Source organism: Watersipora subatra, chromosome 9, assembly GCF_963576615.1.
Source record: "Watersipora subatra chromosome 9, tzWatSuba1.1, whole genome shotgun sequence".
In the NCBI taxonomy this organism is placed as follows: domain Eukaryota; kingdom Metazoa; phylum Bryozoa; class Gymnolaemata; order Cheilostomatida; family Watersiporidae; genus Watersipora; species Watersipora subatra.
In genome coordinates, this window is record NC_088716.1 from 28,394,459 (window position 1) to 28,411,041 (window position 16,583).

At 35.5% G+C, this 16,583-nt stretch overlaps 1 protein-coding gene across 1 annotated transcript; it reads left to right on the forward strand.

Moving 5' to 3' along the window:
- Positions 1 to 45: 45 nt before the first annotated feature.
- On the forward strand, positions 46 to 14,793 carry LOC137404620 (dnaJ homolog subfamily C member 8-like). The gene is made up of 7 exons (XM_068090846.1): positions 46 to 220; positions 2,980 to 3,081; positions 5,184 to 5,240; positions 5,457 to 5,618; positions 6,548 to 6,714; positions 12,004 to 12,079; positions 14,467 to 14,793. Exons 1-7 carry the CDS (start codon positions 98 to 100, stop codon positions 14,572 to 14,574), a joined length of 795 nt encoding a protein of 264 aa, XP_067946947.1. The 5' UTR covers positions 46 to 97; the 3' UTR covers positions 14,575 to 14,793.
- The last annotated feature ends 1,790 nt before the right edge of the window (positions 14,794 to 16,583 follow it).

A 16,583-nucleotide genomic window follows, 5' to 3' on the forward strand; every position in this document is an offset into this window, starting at 1 on the left:
TGCTTGTGTGGCGTGACAACAATAAATACAGAATTCTTTAGTAACACATTTCATTCAGCACCTTGTCTAAAAAGGTCTACCATTGCCTGGGTGCGCCATGGCCGCTGCTCCTACTCCCCAAGCTGATTCTCATGCAAGTGGTGCCCATTCATCAAGTAGCTTGACAGCTAACAACCAGAAAGATGTGGATGGCGAGTCTTTTGAATCATTTTACGAAGAGGTATGAATATATAAATTCAAAGTTAATAAATACTAGTTACAAAAAGTCAACGGAGGCAAATTATTTGATTAGTTCAAAAAAGGTAGAGATAACCTGGGAGTAAAAAGCGAACATATTATAAAAGTTTGAGGTTCTTTATAAGATGAGAAGACTTGGCCAGTTTGAACCGAAATAAAAAGCTATAATTCTTAAAAGTTACGTAAAATGTTAATTACATGAAGTTTGCTTGCAAATAGGATCAAAGTCAGCCTGAAGAGAACTGATGAGAACCTACATTAGGAACGATTTAAACTGAGATTCTTTTGTTTGATGGTCTTTTAATACTAAAATAATACGTTCTAACACTACTGGAATGATTAGCTGTTGTTTTTATGCTAATCTTGGGTTGAAACACCTCCCTGTCCAACTAATAGTGGAAGGCACGAGGCATATTGGCTGATTAAAACAAGTACAATCAAGTAACTCAAGTAATCAAGTACAAGTAACTCTCGGCATATGGATTAACTCGTTCGGAGATTTTTGTACTGTCAAAACCTTCGCGTGTCATAGCAAATATTCTTATAAGAATCCACTGTATTTCATTGTATTTGTTTTATAGCACAAAAACTTTGCAATGATTACCTCAGGTAATTCTATATAGTAATAAGACAAATTGATTATATAAAACTGACTGTACTTAAAAGATGAGTGTACAAGCACTAAGTTATGTAATAAACTGAATTAATAAAGTAATAATAAAAATGTTTTTATTATTAATTCGCTAAAGACAACCAAATAGAGGCGTAACCTTGATGATTACAGGCAATGGTTAGTATGTAGGTTGAGGTGCTGAATGGAAATGCAGAGCTAGTTTAATCCAAACTACCTGAAATTTAAATTGACTTATATATTTTTGTATTAGATATTTTAATTTATCTTTAATTACCATGTCCAAGTTCTCTACTTTCACTCATTTCAGGTGCTTTTCTTTGCAGCAATTTCTCGTGATAACTGCATAGCTTTGTACACTATTTAAAGAATTGATCCAAAGACACACCCTCATGTTTTTCTGTAATTTCTTGCTTTAATTCTATGGGATGCCGTAAAATTAAACCGTATGAAGGAATATTGTGTGCATGTGTACTGATTTTTAAACTGCTTAGTTTTGAGAGACTTCGACATTGTACCCTATGTAAAAATATTGCATGTTAAGGAGATTGATTGAACGTGCAAGGTTTGAGTGTCTATAGGTAATAATCAACTAGAGACCATCCTAAAACAAACGTTCAAATGTGGGATAAATACCCAACATCATTTTGGTAAAAATTGATAGGTTTAAATAATTTGTTTAAAACACGTTGAAATTTGAATATTGTGCTGTATCACCTTGACGACAACAGAAATATTAAAACAATATTTATAGCAAAGAAGTTTAGCAAAAGGTTTGATAAAAATCACCAAGAATCAATATAGAGATTCTATATAGAGATATAATACTTGATGTGTTATAAGAAGGCTAGAAGTGCCACTTTAGCATGTCAAGACAAGTTGCAAAATTTGCATCTACAAGTTTTGATTTTTATTAAACCTACCGGATGTTGGATGGATATTGAGATCTTTGTGGTTAATCATTCAGTTAGATTTATAAAACACCTTTGCTACAACTTGTGTCTCCCATCCCATTGCTTCCAACTCTGTTCAAAAGCTCGATTAGCAATCATTTTGTTTATTGCAGATCCTGTGAGTTATTTATTCAAATGGCAATTTTGAGTGTTTAGAGTGATCTGATTGATTGAGAATGAACTCATAAACTGTCTATTTTCAAACCATAATATGACTAGATGAAATGTAAAGATATATTGTTTCAATCTCTCGGTTTTTCAACCTCAATCTGTCTGAATGGATAAATCCATGATGAGTCATCAGTAGTGAGTCATCAGTAGTGAGTCATCAGTAGTGAGTCATCAGTAGTGAGTCATCAGTAGTGAGTCATCAGTAGTGAGTCATCAGTAGTGAGTCATCAGTAGTGAGTCATCAGTAGTGAGTCATCAGTAGTGAGTCATCAGTAGTGAGTCATCAGTAGTGAGTCATCAGTAGTGAGTCATCAGTAGTGAGTCATCAGTAGTGAGTCATCAGTAGTGAGTCATCAGTAGTGAGTCATCAGTAGTGAGTCATCAGTAGTGAGTCATCAGTAGTGAGTCATCAGTAGTGAGTCATCAGTAGTGAGTCATCAGTAGTGGTTTCTGATTTAAAGATGAACTTGCACAAAATTTTAGTTGATTTAATCAGAAAGTATCAGTATTTCTCTATCATCTACTATTGTTTTTCATGTTTGAAGTGCTCGGTCTGCCAGGATGTTTCAAGTATAAAATTGACAAAACCTGATCAAGGTTAAGACACTCAGATCAAGCGAAAGTGTGATTATGACATCTACAGTTGTAAGGAGACCCGCAGAATAGAAACACATAATGCTGCAACCTAACGCAACAGCCGATATCAGCTATACTTAACTGATAATGTCATTTCGCTAGGATGCTTCAAGATCAAAATCGACAAAACTTGATCAGATCGCCTCAAGCATTAAAAACAATCGCAAATGATAGGAACCAACACTTTCTGATAAAATCTACTAAAGTTTTGTGCAAGTTTATCTTTACTCACATTCAAGTGGTTTATTATTTCTTATATTAGCTACCCTGAACTTGTTTTCTCTAATGAGCTATCTATATATAAACACCCTGTGTGCTCACACAGCGCTCGTGTCTGATTGTATATTATAGGTGAAAGCAATAGAACAGCGAGATTCTGTGCTCACTCCTAAGCAGCAGATCGATAGGCTTCTTCGGCCAGGATCAACATATTTCAACTTGAATCCATATGACGTAAGTAATGAGCTCGAAGAGCACTAGGGTAGACTGTTTGTCTTGAAGATCGTGTGAGGGTAGAAAGAAACACATACTGAACGCAGCTGCTGGCTGGAGACCAGCCTGATTATAGAATTGTGTTTTAGCTCTTAATTCTGAGCTCGCTTTATTTGCTTAATACCAAATTCTTTACTCCTTGTAACAGTTTTTTCAATCTGATATGTAACGGTTTTGTCTTAGACTAGCAATTCTCCATTCGCTCTCATCGCTGAACCCTCTACAACTGGTGAGGGTAATCGCGCACCACCTTCTTTATGAAATAAAAAGGATCAAAACAACGAAAAACAGACATATTCAGAATATATGAAAGCAATATGTTATTGGAAGGTCATTCTAAGAAGAGTTTAATGTTTTCACACAGCAGCATATAAAAACAACTCACTTTATGATCTGTGACTGCTTCCCTGCTTCCTCTCTGTTATTATCTGATTAAAGAATAGAGAAAGCATAATATTATTATGCTTTATTAGTTATCTTGAGGTGTTGACTGATGTTGTAAAAAAAGAATCAAGGAGATTGACCCACTAGAAGCTGAGATATAGCCAGCCAAACACAGGTCTACCTAATAAAGAATCAGAGGAAAACCCTTCGAAAATCCCGAAAACTGGGACGTATGAAATCGACTTAATGTTCATGTGCCGGAGTTGCGCACCCTTACCGCCGTTACGTATAATGATTGTTTTGGCTACGAGATGTGAAACGCTTCTCGCGATAGTAAATAATTTACAGACTAGCTCTGGTTTCTCAGGAAAATCAAGCAAACATTGTGTGGTAAAGGCGTTTTCCCACAACCCCTCGTCTTGATTTTTCAAAACAGAAGAGCAGATTTTGACTATTGTGCTTCAAATTTTAACTCGATCTCCACGGATATGCTCCGAAGATCCTCTGTTCAAAGAACGGCGCGTGTATAGTCTATATGCGACATCCGCGATTGCAGTTCGTTTAGAATAAGAAATGAGAATGTGAATTTTTGTTCATTCATCATTTTTCTACTATGTATCTGCTGCAGCATTCAGTTGATTTTCATGATTATCGTCACTATTAACAGACTGTAAGTTCACTACAGCCATAATCTTAAAAAGAATAACTTGACCGTGCTGCTCTTGCTGTAAGAAAAGAAAACGATAACTTTTGATTTGATTTTTCTATTGATCTATTATCTTATCTATGATTATTTTTATGATTAATATAATAATCATAATGCAGATTATACAAAATAATAATATAACTGCGTATAGAATAAATGATGTAACTAATATAATTTGTAGAAAGTGATAGCAGAATGTTGCAAAATAATAGATGCGTGTAATTATTTTATTCTAAAACTAATCTACACGTCAGAGGGACTGGTTCGGAATTCTCAGAGCAATGATTGTTAGGCCCAATTTGATTGTTCTATACTTCCAGGGATTAAACCAATTAGTCGATTTCATACGTCATATATTGATGATTACCAAAACACTTATGTTTTTTGGTAGACCTGTGTTTGGCTGGCTATATCTCAGCTTCTGGTTGGTCAATCTCCTTGATTCTTTTTTTAGAACATCAGTCAACACCTCAAAATAAATAATAAAGAATAATGATATTATGCTTTCTCTATTCTTTAAAATGTTTTTCTTCATGGGTGAGTAAAATGTGCAGATCATTTACAGGATTGACAATGTTATTTATTTTTGATGTATAAGAGACATGAGAATCCGGATTTACATAGGCAAGTTGCAGTAGTTACAAATATATTTTCTTTGTCTTCATGATTGACTCTTGCACCCTCGTGGACAATGCACCCTCACGAACAACACCTTGCACCCCCAATCGGGAAGCCCTGTCTTGAACTATCATAATGCACTGGGTTTTTAAAACATTTGGTTATTCAGGCCAGAGGCTCTAGTGATTCAAAAGTTATATTTTTTTGCACATGGATAGAGGCAACTCTAAGGTGCCAAAGTGATTTACTACTCAGATCGCTTGCAAAAGTGCTCCAGTATTGCGTGCATTCTACCATTTGCTGCCATGTTATCAGTGTAGTCATGTTATCATTTTAACTAACTATATACTTTTAGGTTTTGGATATTCCATATGATGCTAATCTTACAGAAATTAAACAGAAATACAGAAGGGTAAGTTAGATTGGTGAATATTTGTTTCCACTAAAGTTTTACTAGATATTTCTTACAGAAGTTGCATTCAAAAGCAGTTTGTTGACCAGCTTGTCCTTCTTTGAACTTTCAATGATTCATAGATCTCACAATTGATCATAGATCTCACAATGATTCATAGATCTCACAATTGAGGTCTATTGACAGTCTAATTGTTTTTGTTTGGATTGCTTGTAGATGTCTATTTTAGTGCATCCAGATAAAAACGTCGACGATGCAGAAAGAGCACAAAAATCATTTGAATGTGTGAATAAGGCGTACAAAACCCTCAACAATGAGGAGGGCTTTAAACGGTGTCAGGAAATTGTGGATGAAGCAAAACAGAAAATTGAAGACATGGTTAGTTATAAAACACCTTTTTATTGTTGTACATTGGAATCTCGGTTCTTGAATGCTTTAGTTTTCGACAAAAAAATTGAAACTTGTTCATCTTGTATCTCGAACATAAATTCGGCTATCGACCAAACCGGAGCATGCGCTTTAAAATTGAACGTTTGGAACAGCTCCGGAAACAGCATGAAAACATTTGCCAACAAAGGGAGAAGCAAGTTGCGCTTCATAAATTCTTTACAAAAAGAAAGGATCCATCTGGGACGACGTCATTCTAACGAAGAAATTTGCTAGGGAGACAACTCCTCCAGTCGAGTTACCCTAAATTGTTTTGTAAAAGGATTCTCTTTCAAAGATGTGAAGCAAACGTGCCATTGCCGTTTATATTTTCTTTTTCGAACAATTTTTGATGTAACTGATCTGCTGTATTTTTCGCTGTTTTGTTATCAATTTCTGCAATTTTTGGTATTGTATCTTAAAGTAGAATGTTTCCGATGTTTTAAGAGCAAAACATACGAAATGTTTACTTTTTGTTTTCTGTTTTTATCATCATAGGTTGAAAATCTTTTATTAAAAATAAACACGATCTATTTCTACCCGTTTTTATTTATAGTATGTAGCATACAGTACAGCTTATGGTGTAAAAATTAATGTTAAAAAATACTTTACCGAAATAGTTATCTCGGCTTGGAACGGATCAAAATGTACATACATTAATTCTAATGGGTATAATTGTTTCGAATCTCAAACAACTCGGTTTTCGAACAACCTTCCAGAATGCATCATGTTCGATAACCGAGGTTTCACTGTATAAAACTTGTCACTGTACGATGTACGTATGTTAGATGAGTCATTCAAAGTGCGGCTCTGTTTTTACTATTATTCATAATTGAGCCTGCGTGTTGACTAACAGCGTGTGATATATCACAATTATACAGATAAAAGCGAAAAAGAAGCAGTTGAAAAAAGAAGGAAAGGAACAGAAGGTTCCTGAAGAAGAAGACCCTGAAAAGTACAAGCACGCTGTCTATGTGCACATGTGTAAGCTGTTTGCTGACCTTGAGAGACTTCGAATTGAGAAGGAAGCAAAGGACATGCATGAAAAGTAGGTGTTCTTGATTTAGTCTGTTTGGGCCTGCATGACATTGGTTAATTAGACTATTGCAGTTTTGTCATTAGAAATCATAGTTTAGGGTCCGGCGTATCCATTCTGTTCAATCTGACCATTCCTCTCATACTGGCCAGCTTTTGCAGGTTGTATAGGATCTAGAAGGTAAAAGTCAACGAATAAATTTCAAAGAACTGTGAAGAGGGGATTCATATATACAGTGAACCCCCGCCATACAACATTAATACTTTCTGGGTTTGAGATCGTAAGGCGGAGATGTTGTATGGAGGGGTATAGGAACATACAGTGCAACCTCAAAATATGATTATAATCTGCTCCAGGGTTGGCATCATATGATAAAAAAATCGTATGGAGGGATATAGAAACCATAGTAATTATATAATGCAAACAACCCCTAGTAAAAATCGTCAAACTGTTATACAAGTACTGTACATGTTATAAATTAGTAACAAAATGGTATGTTAACCTTAGTAACTATAGTTACCTACAGTAACTTGAGTATATTTAGTGTATTTATTTGTTATGATCTGCATTAAAGTGTAACGTTGCTATGTGCAGTACGTACTGTTGAGAGTTATTACCTTTAAGACAGACGTACATATAACATAAACTTTGAATTCACTTAAATAAGTTGTTTACTAAACACACACATTAAGTTAAGCTTTAGTATCTATTTTTAACTATTTTACTGAATTTCAACTTTTCATATCTAGAGTTTTATCGCTCATTAGTTTCTGGATTCGTTTTCAATGTAATTTTAGCGGATCTCATTAAAACCTTTTTCAACCTAATTCAGCAATTAAGTGCAATTTTCGTAATGAAGTGGAATTTTATTAGCAGCATAATAGAAGTTGTCTGACCGCTGACCTTCTGTTTAAAGGGATTGCAACTCCAACTTCACTTTTGGTTTTAAAGGGAAAATGTTACCGTTTTATACACGAAAATTGCTGAACTGAGAGTAATTGGTCATCGTGTCTTTTTTGGGTGTTATGAAAATGCTTTTCGTGAGCAGCATTTCGGCGTCTCTATTATTTCGATGTACATAATAAACACACCGACTGCCAAATTTGAACTCGGGTGAAAATTTTGTTGACTCCGTATGGTGAAATAAGATTCGTATGGTGAGATGAAAAAATCATCATGTCCCACTTTGTAATGTGAATAAATCGTGTATCAGGGTCGCAGCCTGAGGGTGCACTGTATAGTAATTATCTAATGCAAACCTCTGGTAAAAACATCTAAATTTTTATGTTTGTACTGTACATATTAAAAATTTATAACAAAATATTACAATAACATTAGTAACTATAGTTATCTATTCAGTGGTTATGACCTAAAGTAAAATGTAACCTTATCATGTACAGTATGGAATTTTCACTTTGGAGACAGATGTAGTGGCTAACCGCGGTGTGAGAGAGACTTGGACAGCCACACGTTGGGTGCACTAGACTTGTGATATTATATAACCTACCATAAACATTGAATTTACCTTAATAAATCAATTTGGCTTATTAAACGCACACCCTTGAAACTAAGTTTCAATATCATCATCTTAATTTTATATTACCCGTTTCTGGCTTGGCGCTTTTTGCCTCGCTTTCACTATATATGTTAGCCAACTTTATTGAAACATTTTTCAAACTAATTTGACAAGAAAGACCGAACAATGCTGTACAAATTTGAATTTCGGAGAAAAATGTTTATGTCGTATGGTGAGGAAAATGCTGTACCAAGGGACTGAAAAACATTGCGTTCCACATTGTAAGGCCAAAAATCTGTAAAACAGGGACATCATAACCCAGCGGTGCACTGTATATGTATATATATTCATCCTCTAAAATAGAAAAGACAAATTCATTTGATCATTCGTCTTGCACGATAATTATTTTCATAGAGACCAAAATCTGTTAAAATAATTCATTTAATAGACTTATAAGGTTCATCCTCTAAAAGGTACTTCTATGTATTGAAGTAGACAAATTTATGGAGACTGGACTCCTCGAGAAATATGTAGAATTCTTGGACAATTATAAATGGCAATCTTCAAGGGTTTCACCTGTTATGACTGATATCCTGTTTGTATTCATGATCATGTGTTGTGATTTATACCTATTATACCTATTAAATATCAGTTTGCTGTGAAAAATAATTTGAAGTCACTTTAAAGATAAACTTACACCAAATGTTGTAGATTCAGAAAGAATCGGTATTTTTGCTTAAAACATTTGAGATAATTTGTTGATGTTTGAGATGATCTGACTGCCAGGATGTTTCAAGATTAAAATCAACAAAATTTCAACACGATTAAAATGCTCAGAAAGGCAGTATGTGTGAAATGACATCACTAGTTGCTATCGTTGCTATAGTTGATATCAGCTATTATGTTCAAATTGCAGTATTACGCATCTCTATTCTGTCGATCTCTTTACAACTATAGACGTTATAATTGCACTTTTGCTTCATCTGAGCATTTCAACTGCTGTTATAACCGATCAAGTTTTATCGGTTTTAATCTTGAAACATCCTGGCAATGAGATCACCTCAAACATCAAAAACAATTGCAAATGATAGAAAAATACTGATAATTTCTGATAAAATCTACTAGAGTTTTGTGAGAATTCATTTTTAAATCTATGCCAAACTGTACACAAAACTGATATGCATTTAAGTTGTTATAAAAAGAAGGGTGGCTGGCATGGTAAATTGATAGCTATAAACAACCAGAGCAGGTTAACAACCGTGTACAGAGCACCCTGCAGTTTATTAGTTTGTCTACCTACTTGAACTTCAACAAGATAATCTAACCGGTTATAAAACTGCTACATCTGATCTTTGACTGCATGTATTTCATGCACAATTATGTTTTCAAGGAACAACAACTCCTATATTATATCTTTATGAGTGTTATTTCACTTTATGAGTGTCACTTTCTCAGCAACCGTTCTTGCTATTAAAATAGCAGTTTGTATTTTGTGAATGTTGTATTTGTTTATAAATTTCTCATGATTAGAATGCATTTTTGTACTGTTGTTGGGGCACTAATTGTCTTCCTTACTGGTAAATATTATTTACATTTATTATTTGCAAATATGTTGGATGCTGCCGCCATGATTTTAAGCCTTTAATAACAATCCACTATTGCCATTATTCACTTGAGTCATAGACACTGAAATTTGATAGCAGTGAACTATCGTGACAGCAAAAAGTTTATATTAACTCGGTTAACTTTGATCATGCATACACCAGTTACTGGTATATAACATCTTTATTGGCGTGAGTTTGAGGATTTGTCTGCACCTTTACAGTGTTTGACGACTCTTAGTCTAATTACTCCATACACCGTAGTTGTAACAGGACCACATGAGAATATTTGGCTTATGTTCAATTACGCTAGCAAACAAGATTGCTGGAATCGTCCGACATTTCATTATACCGTCATATCTGCACTTTCGCTCACCTTAACTTGCAAATTTTGTAACATACAATCTTCAACCTGAGCAACTATTTGCCCATATTTTTACTATTTACGTGATTTTCAACATAACGATCTAATTTTCTTAAATGATGCAGTTCTCTTCTACATAGGTTGGTCTTAGAGCATTTGAATAACATTACACATGGCTTAATGCCTTTTTTATTTGAAACTCTTAGCTCCTAGGAAGTCTAGTAGTGTTGGAATAAGGAGGAAGACGATGTTTTCCTTAGCATTAAAGCAAGAAATTATAGAAAAATGAGCAAACATCTTCCGACCAACCCGTTAAAAATGGAACAAGATGTGAAAACAAAAAAGCCTAAAAGGTGTGAAATTTGAGAGGATAGATATAATAATTAAATAATAATAAATTGTAAAAACTATCAAATATAAAAAATAGCTAATTTAAAAACAAAGTTTGTTTTATTTCGTTAAAAAACGCACATAATAATGAGAAAAAGAAGGCACAATGAGGATGCACAGTAACATAGCTAGTCATGGCACTGGGTCCTGGTTAGCAATTAAGTAATTAATTTGAATGAAAAATCCACAAGGACTATTTGAGTGAATCAAGGTGATGTTGCTCGAGATTTGATTTGAAGTGATTAAAATTGCTTGTCCGAGGTTAGTTGACGAAGAGTCCCGTACTGCTGACACCTGAAACATGACCAGCTTATGACCCGATGCAGAGGAGGAAGGTGGAAGTGGTAGAGCCATCAAGGAATGACGTGTGTTATACATTATATGTGATGAATGGCGGAGTGTTGTTAAAAGTATGAAAGGCTAAAAGATGTGAATCCAAAATTTATAAATTGCATCAATGGGTAGAATTCTTTATTTTTCAAATAATGAAACTGCTCAACATTTTGCTTTTTTGTGATAAGTGATGCGAAAAAGACGCTATTGTATTAAAAGAATTTTGCATTGCCCCAATTACTCTAAGCAACAAACTAATTCACTGTTAATCCATGTATTATAAAGCAATAAAAAGGAATCCAGAGGCAGCACAGATGAAACCTAATAGATGTGTCCTAAGCTAGATCTTAGTTGTTTTCGCAGATTTTCGATGTGGCTACAATTTAAATGTCAATTAAAACTAAAAATCTAATATTGTTCGCTCTATTTATGTGGTGGTCGTTGATTGAAAGTGCAAAGAAGTTATGTTTATTAAGAAACCCTGTAATCCAAGATAGACTGGCTTCGTGTCTTTATCATCTATCTATGCATCATTCGCATTCTGCATCCCCGCTGATACTCTGGTCCCTTGTCTTTAAAGTAAAGGTTGTGTGACAAACTGACAGTACAAACCTTGTTTTCATTGCTTTATTTGTTTAGTTTCTCATTTGTAATTTCAATTTTGTATTTGGTTTTTTTTACCAAGTGCTATAAATTCAATATTCTTTAATAATATATATAATTGCCTTCAAAACTTGGAGCTGTGGAATGGATTAAACAAACTATAGTGTTCTGTCATAGAACGGTTTTGAAATACGAAAAAAAAAGAGAAACTTTCACGACAGTTCGACTCTGTATGTGAAAGTTTATTGTAATAGAAATAGGAATATATAAAAATCTACAGAACGAGAAGTTCTTCGCGGGGCAGATGCTGCTAGACTGTTGCCTGCACTTTCGTAACTCCTCCTATTTTGTCTCTTACTTACTTCATCCTTTGCATAACCAGCTACAGTCGTATACAACCTTTTTTTTGTCTGATATTTCACGCTATTAGGCTTGATCGTGTTCACTTGTAGTCTGTCCAGCGGTCAAACTTACCTTTCTGCTTGTCTTTTCAGAAAACGCAAGGCTCAGGAAGATGCTGAGGCAGAGGAAGATGCGAAGGTACAAAAGGAATGGAATAAGAATTTTGAGGTCAGTTTGCATTGTGCCAGCTTTGTTGCTCCCTTTGTTGCTCCCTTGCTCATTCTGTGAGCTCTTTTATATGGACTGTACACATGCGTTTCTTTCCTAAATAGTCACCTGATTTCAGTTTTAGGCGGAGCGCTGTGCGAAATTATCTACCAATCTTAGCTGTCCTAACTCTTGGCCACCTATTTTAGGCCATGTGTTCTATCGAATGTAGGGTGAGATAACTTCCTATGAGTGAGCTAGAAAGCTTGTTGAATTACTCTTCATAGATGCTGGTAATGATGGATTAAGGTTAATCCACTGTTCATGTTAGCTTCATGCGTCTCTGCCTATACCACCTATTGCCCTACCTTACATTTAAGGGTGTCGTACCTCATGTGGCTTCGTCTGTGTAATGGGATATATCGTCTTCCTTCGTCTTTATATGCTCTCTAAAGCGATCTTTGTTAGCAGATGTTGCTTATTTGAAGCAACTTTGCAAGTATTTTTTGAACTGTAAATCATATAAGACCAAATTGGAGGTGATACTGTGTGGCTTATAAAGTTGGATGTTTTAGGATGCGGTTGTTGTGCAAGAAGCATCATACGAATCCTGGTCTGGTCGTTACCTGACCTTTAGTTGTCAAGCATTCGTATGATGCTATGATGTTTGGTCTGTATCATGCATCAAACAGACCAAACATGCATGATACTTGTACACACTTCGCTACTATTTATTAATGCCCCATTGACGATATGTTTGTCTATGAAGATACGCATTTCAAACTACTTTTTCTGTTATGTTTTTCGGTTATGAAAAAAGTTATCATAATAGTTGGCATCTTATCATTCTCTGAAAATGTTTTAATACCAAGTGTGCTTGTCTGCCAAAATTAGCCAATAAGAGGCGAGTGATGCAAAAGTCTTCGGAACAAAATCAGCATTTTGAACCCAGCCAGTGTCATTGCTATCAGAGCATGTCAATACTGGGGTGTGTAACTCCATCCTTTATACATAAATCTTTGCAGAAGAGTATTGTGACAGATCTTACAGTCCAAAGCTTTCCATCGTCATGTTCACTCGGTGACGTTTATATCATCACTATTATAATTAATCTGCGTTAAACCAGAGTCTTTACTGTGATATAATGATCGATTCAATCACTATGACCTGTCTTTTATAGAGTGCCAAATCGCACCAACACTGAGCTTTCTATACTATTAGCTAGGATTCTTGTCTGATGTGCCATTTTGTGTTTTAGCTCTCTTTAATTTCAACTCTAATAACACTTATATAGATTGGCAGCCAGGTGCCAGTGTCAGCTAGTGCTATCTTATTAATGCTATTAATATCAACTCCGCCAACTCTATCCAGCCCAAGTGGACAGCTTTAGTCGAACACTGTCTATACAGCTCCTGCTGGAATTAGCTGTATTTTCATCAATGCTCCGCTGAACAATTTTTGGAATATTGGATTCTATCTGCAGAATCAATTCTATCCACTCTGACAGCATTGTCATTTGTCTGGTTTATCTTTTTTTGTAAATTGTTTTTCTATTACTAATGCCCAAACGGTTCAGTGTAATTTATGAATGCAATGCTGTTAGGTTAATTAGAAGTAAAACATGCATTTTAGATAGCAAATGCGTTTACTAAGAAGTTACATACCTTGTTAACTAAGATAAGGATTAGAGATTGTATCATAAACTAGTACGCACTCGTGAGGGATCGTGAGGTCATGAGTAATCAGTATATTATAGAATTATACCAAGCCTTGAGGCGCTCAAAGTGGTGTAGTGGTAGCTTGCTTGCCCTTGAATCTGAGACCCAGGTTTGATTCCTGTGCCAGACAATCTTTTTTCTTAATGCTCTTAGTCGTTCTTTGGACGAACACGTTCTTATTATAGTAAAGGTTAGTTTTAATCTTTACTATAATAAGAGCCGTGTCCATCAGTCTGTCTAAAGCTATGCTTAAAGGGTGGGGAAAAAAGATTGGTTTGCAACAGGGTTTGAACTTGTGGTTTTCGGCTTGTCTAACGAACATTCTAAAACCTGCACCAATCGATCACCTTGACACATTTTGTGATAATTGCGCAGTAAGTTATTTACTACATCTGACAATCTCTCACGGCGCACTGGAATGCCACGGTACTACTGCCTATAAAACCAGCTGAGTTTATTATAGTATGCCAATAACCAAATACATGTCACATATTTATTTAGTTTATCTTTAAACTAAATAACATTTTTAATCCACAGTTTATCAAGACTACCTTCCGCAATTTTAGAAAATCTACCACTGGGAATTGTGTTGTTGGTTGCTAATTAGACCTACGCTATTTGTTCTTCTTCAATATTATGTTATGTTAATTATCACATGTTAATTTACTGCTATTTGTGTTAACCTTCTAGGAATCTAGAACGAACAGAGTTGACAGTTGGAGGACATTTAATAAAGTCAAAGGAAAGAAAGCGAAGGGAGGCTTTCGTCCTCCTAAACCAAAATTAGAGAAAAGGTAGCTTATTTTGGAGACTTTAATTCATGGGTTTAACAATGATCAAGCAATACTTGGAGGTTTAGACCAAGGTTCATTGAACTAGTGAATTGTTGTATCATGGTTTTTGTCACAAAACTTACCAAGAATTGAACCTTATAAAAGTATGTCACAACTATGTTTGTACTTTTATAACTGTACACTGTATATAAAATGTACATACAAATAAAGACGTAAGTCGTAACTCATACACATTCTATATAGTTAGTCGCTCATCTCTCCATCTGATGTGCGGACACTCTGTAAAGGTAGCGGAGTGAAACCAAATCTATGTTCATCTACTGCTTCTCTGTCATCATTTCGACTATAGATCGCTGGAAGTTTATGTACAGGATGTCTCAAGTCAATCAAGAACTTCCTTGCACCCGAGTCATGTAGGTCTGCTGTCAAATGTGGCACTTCAAGGAATGTGGATTGTGGTCGAGAGTGGTCGAGATATGTTGAATTGGTAATCATACTAAAAGGTGTAAGAGATCTGTGCTCATTCGGTATGGCGAGGCCTGACATGGGTGTTAGGGCATGAGCCCTTGAGTCTACACTTAGTCGAGGGGTTATACTGCTATAACCACTTTCCCATCCATCATGCTCCTTCGATTTGCCTTCTTCATTTGTTACTATTACTATTGGCTCATCTTCAGTATGCTGCGCTGTTTCGGGAGATTCGGACTTATGTTCTACTTCTGTTGATGAATGTGATAGTGACCTGTGGCAGTCGAGGTGTGGAAGTTTAGGTACCATAATGGTGATGTCACCCAAACTCTCATCCTCGGAGACGTTGTTGAGAGGGGTTGGGCTCCCGTAGCTTATTCGAGGAAACGTATCGCTACCACCTAAGTAATCCATGAACTGGTTACGATGTGAACTACCATTGGGCAGCAAAAAAGAACTTTGTGGTGGGGATTTTGGTTCAATTTTGCTCACATAAATTGATCCTTGATCCTTTCGTTTTATGGATTGTTTAGCTGTTGTAAGGAGAGCATCATTTTGAGCAACAGTTTTTTTTATATTCTCCTGTTTTTCGTTGTAATTTGGTACGCTGTTACTGGCTCCTTTAAACCGAATTTTATTTACTCTTTGTTGATAGTCAGTTACATTGGTGTTTGTTGACTGAACCTCAGCTGGTTTACTCGCGTGTACATGGAGTTTCGCGAAGTCAGCTACATTTATCTGTTTTATTTGTGTTGTCTCCCGTTGATGATTGAGCTTAGGTGAATGTTGCGTTTTGTCATTGGCATTACCTGGACTAGATGTCACTCTATGTCCTTTGGCTGATTGCGAGTTTAGATGTATCCTTGTCTCGGCTACTTCTGTCCTTCCCAACTCTACATAACAAACTTAGGAGTCATTTTATCTCACTGTGTTGCTAGCCTCGGTGCATAAATATCTGTGCCTAAATATGGTGGGCTCGATACTCATTCCATCTTTTGAGAATTGATGGAATGTACTCTATGTTAGTTTGTATCAAATATGCATGTATATATAGCAATTTTACCTTAAAAGAAAATTTTCAATTAGTGTTGGCTAGCATTATATATTGAAAGGTTTAGTATTTAAAATTTAATGACGAAATAATGGATGCTCTCTTTTCTGTCTTAACGTTATGTAATTAGCTATGTACATCTGATTACATTAACAAGGGTATTCAAAAACACCCACAGCCATCATTTTTATTACCGTCCGTGCTGCTCCATTTTGGCCACCATGCCATGAGCTTATTGGGCATTCAAGGTTTCATGCGTGTTCTTACGCATTGTTGCATGACAATGACTACTCACTCATGCAAATCTTATCATATCTTTATTGTCATTATCCCCAATCGCCCTATTAGTTATATAGATAAATCGATAGCTAGTCGAGAGGCGTGAAAAGGCTGAACAACAACAGCCTGCTGAGATAGCTCAGGCCTGCTTGCTAATCTTTATGGCAGAGCTAGATTTTATTTAGCAAATATTTTTTACCAATTTAATGTGTTTC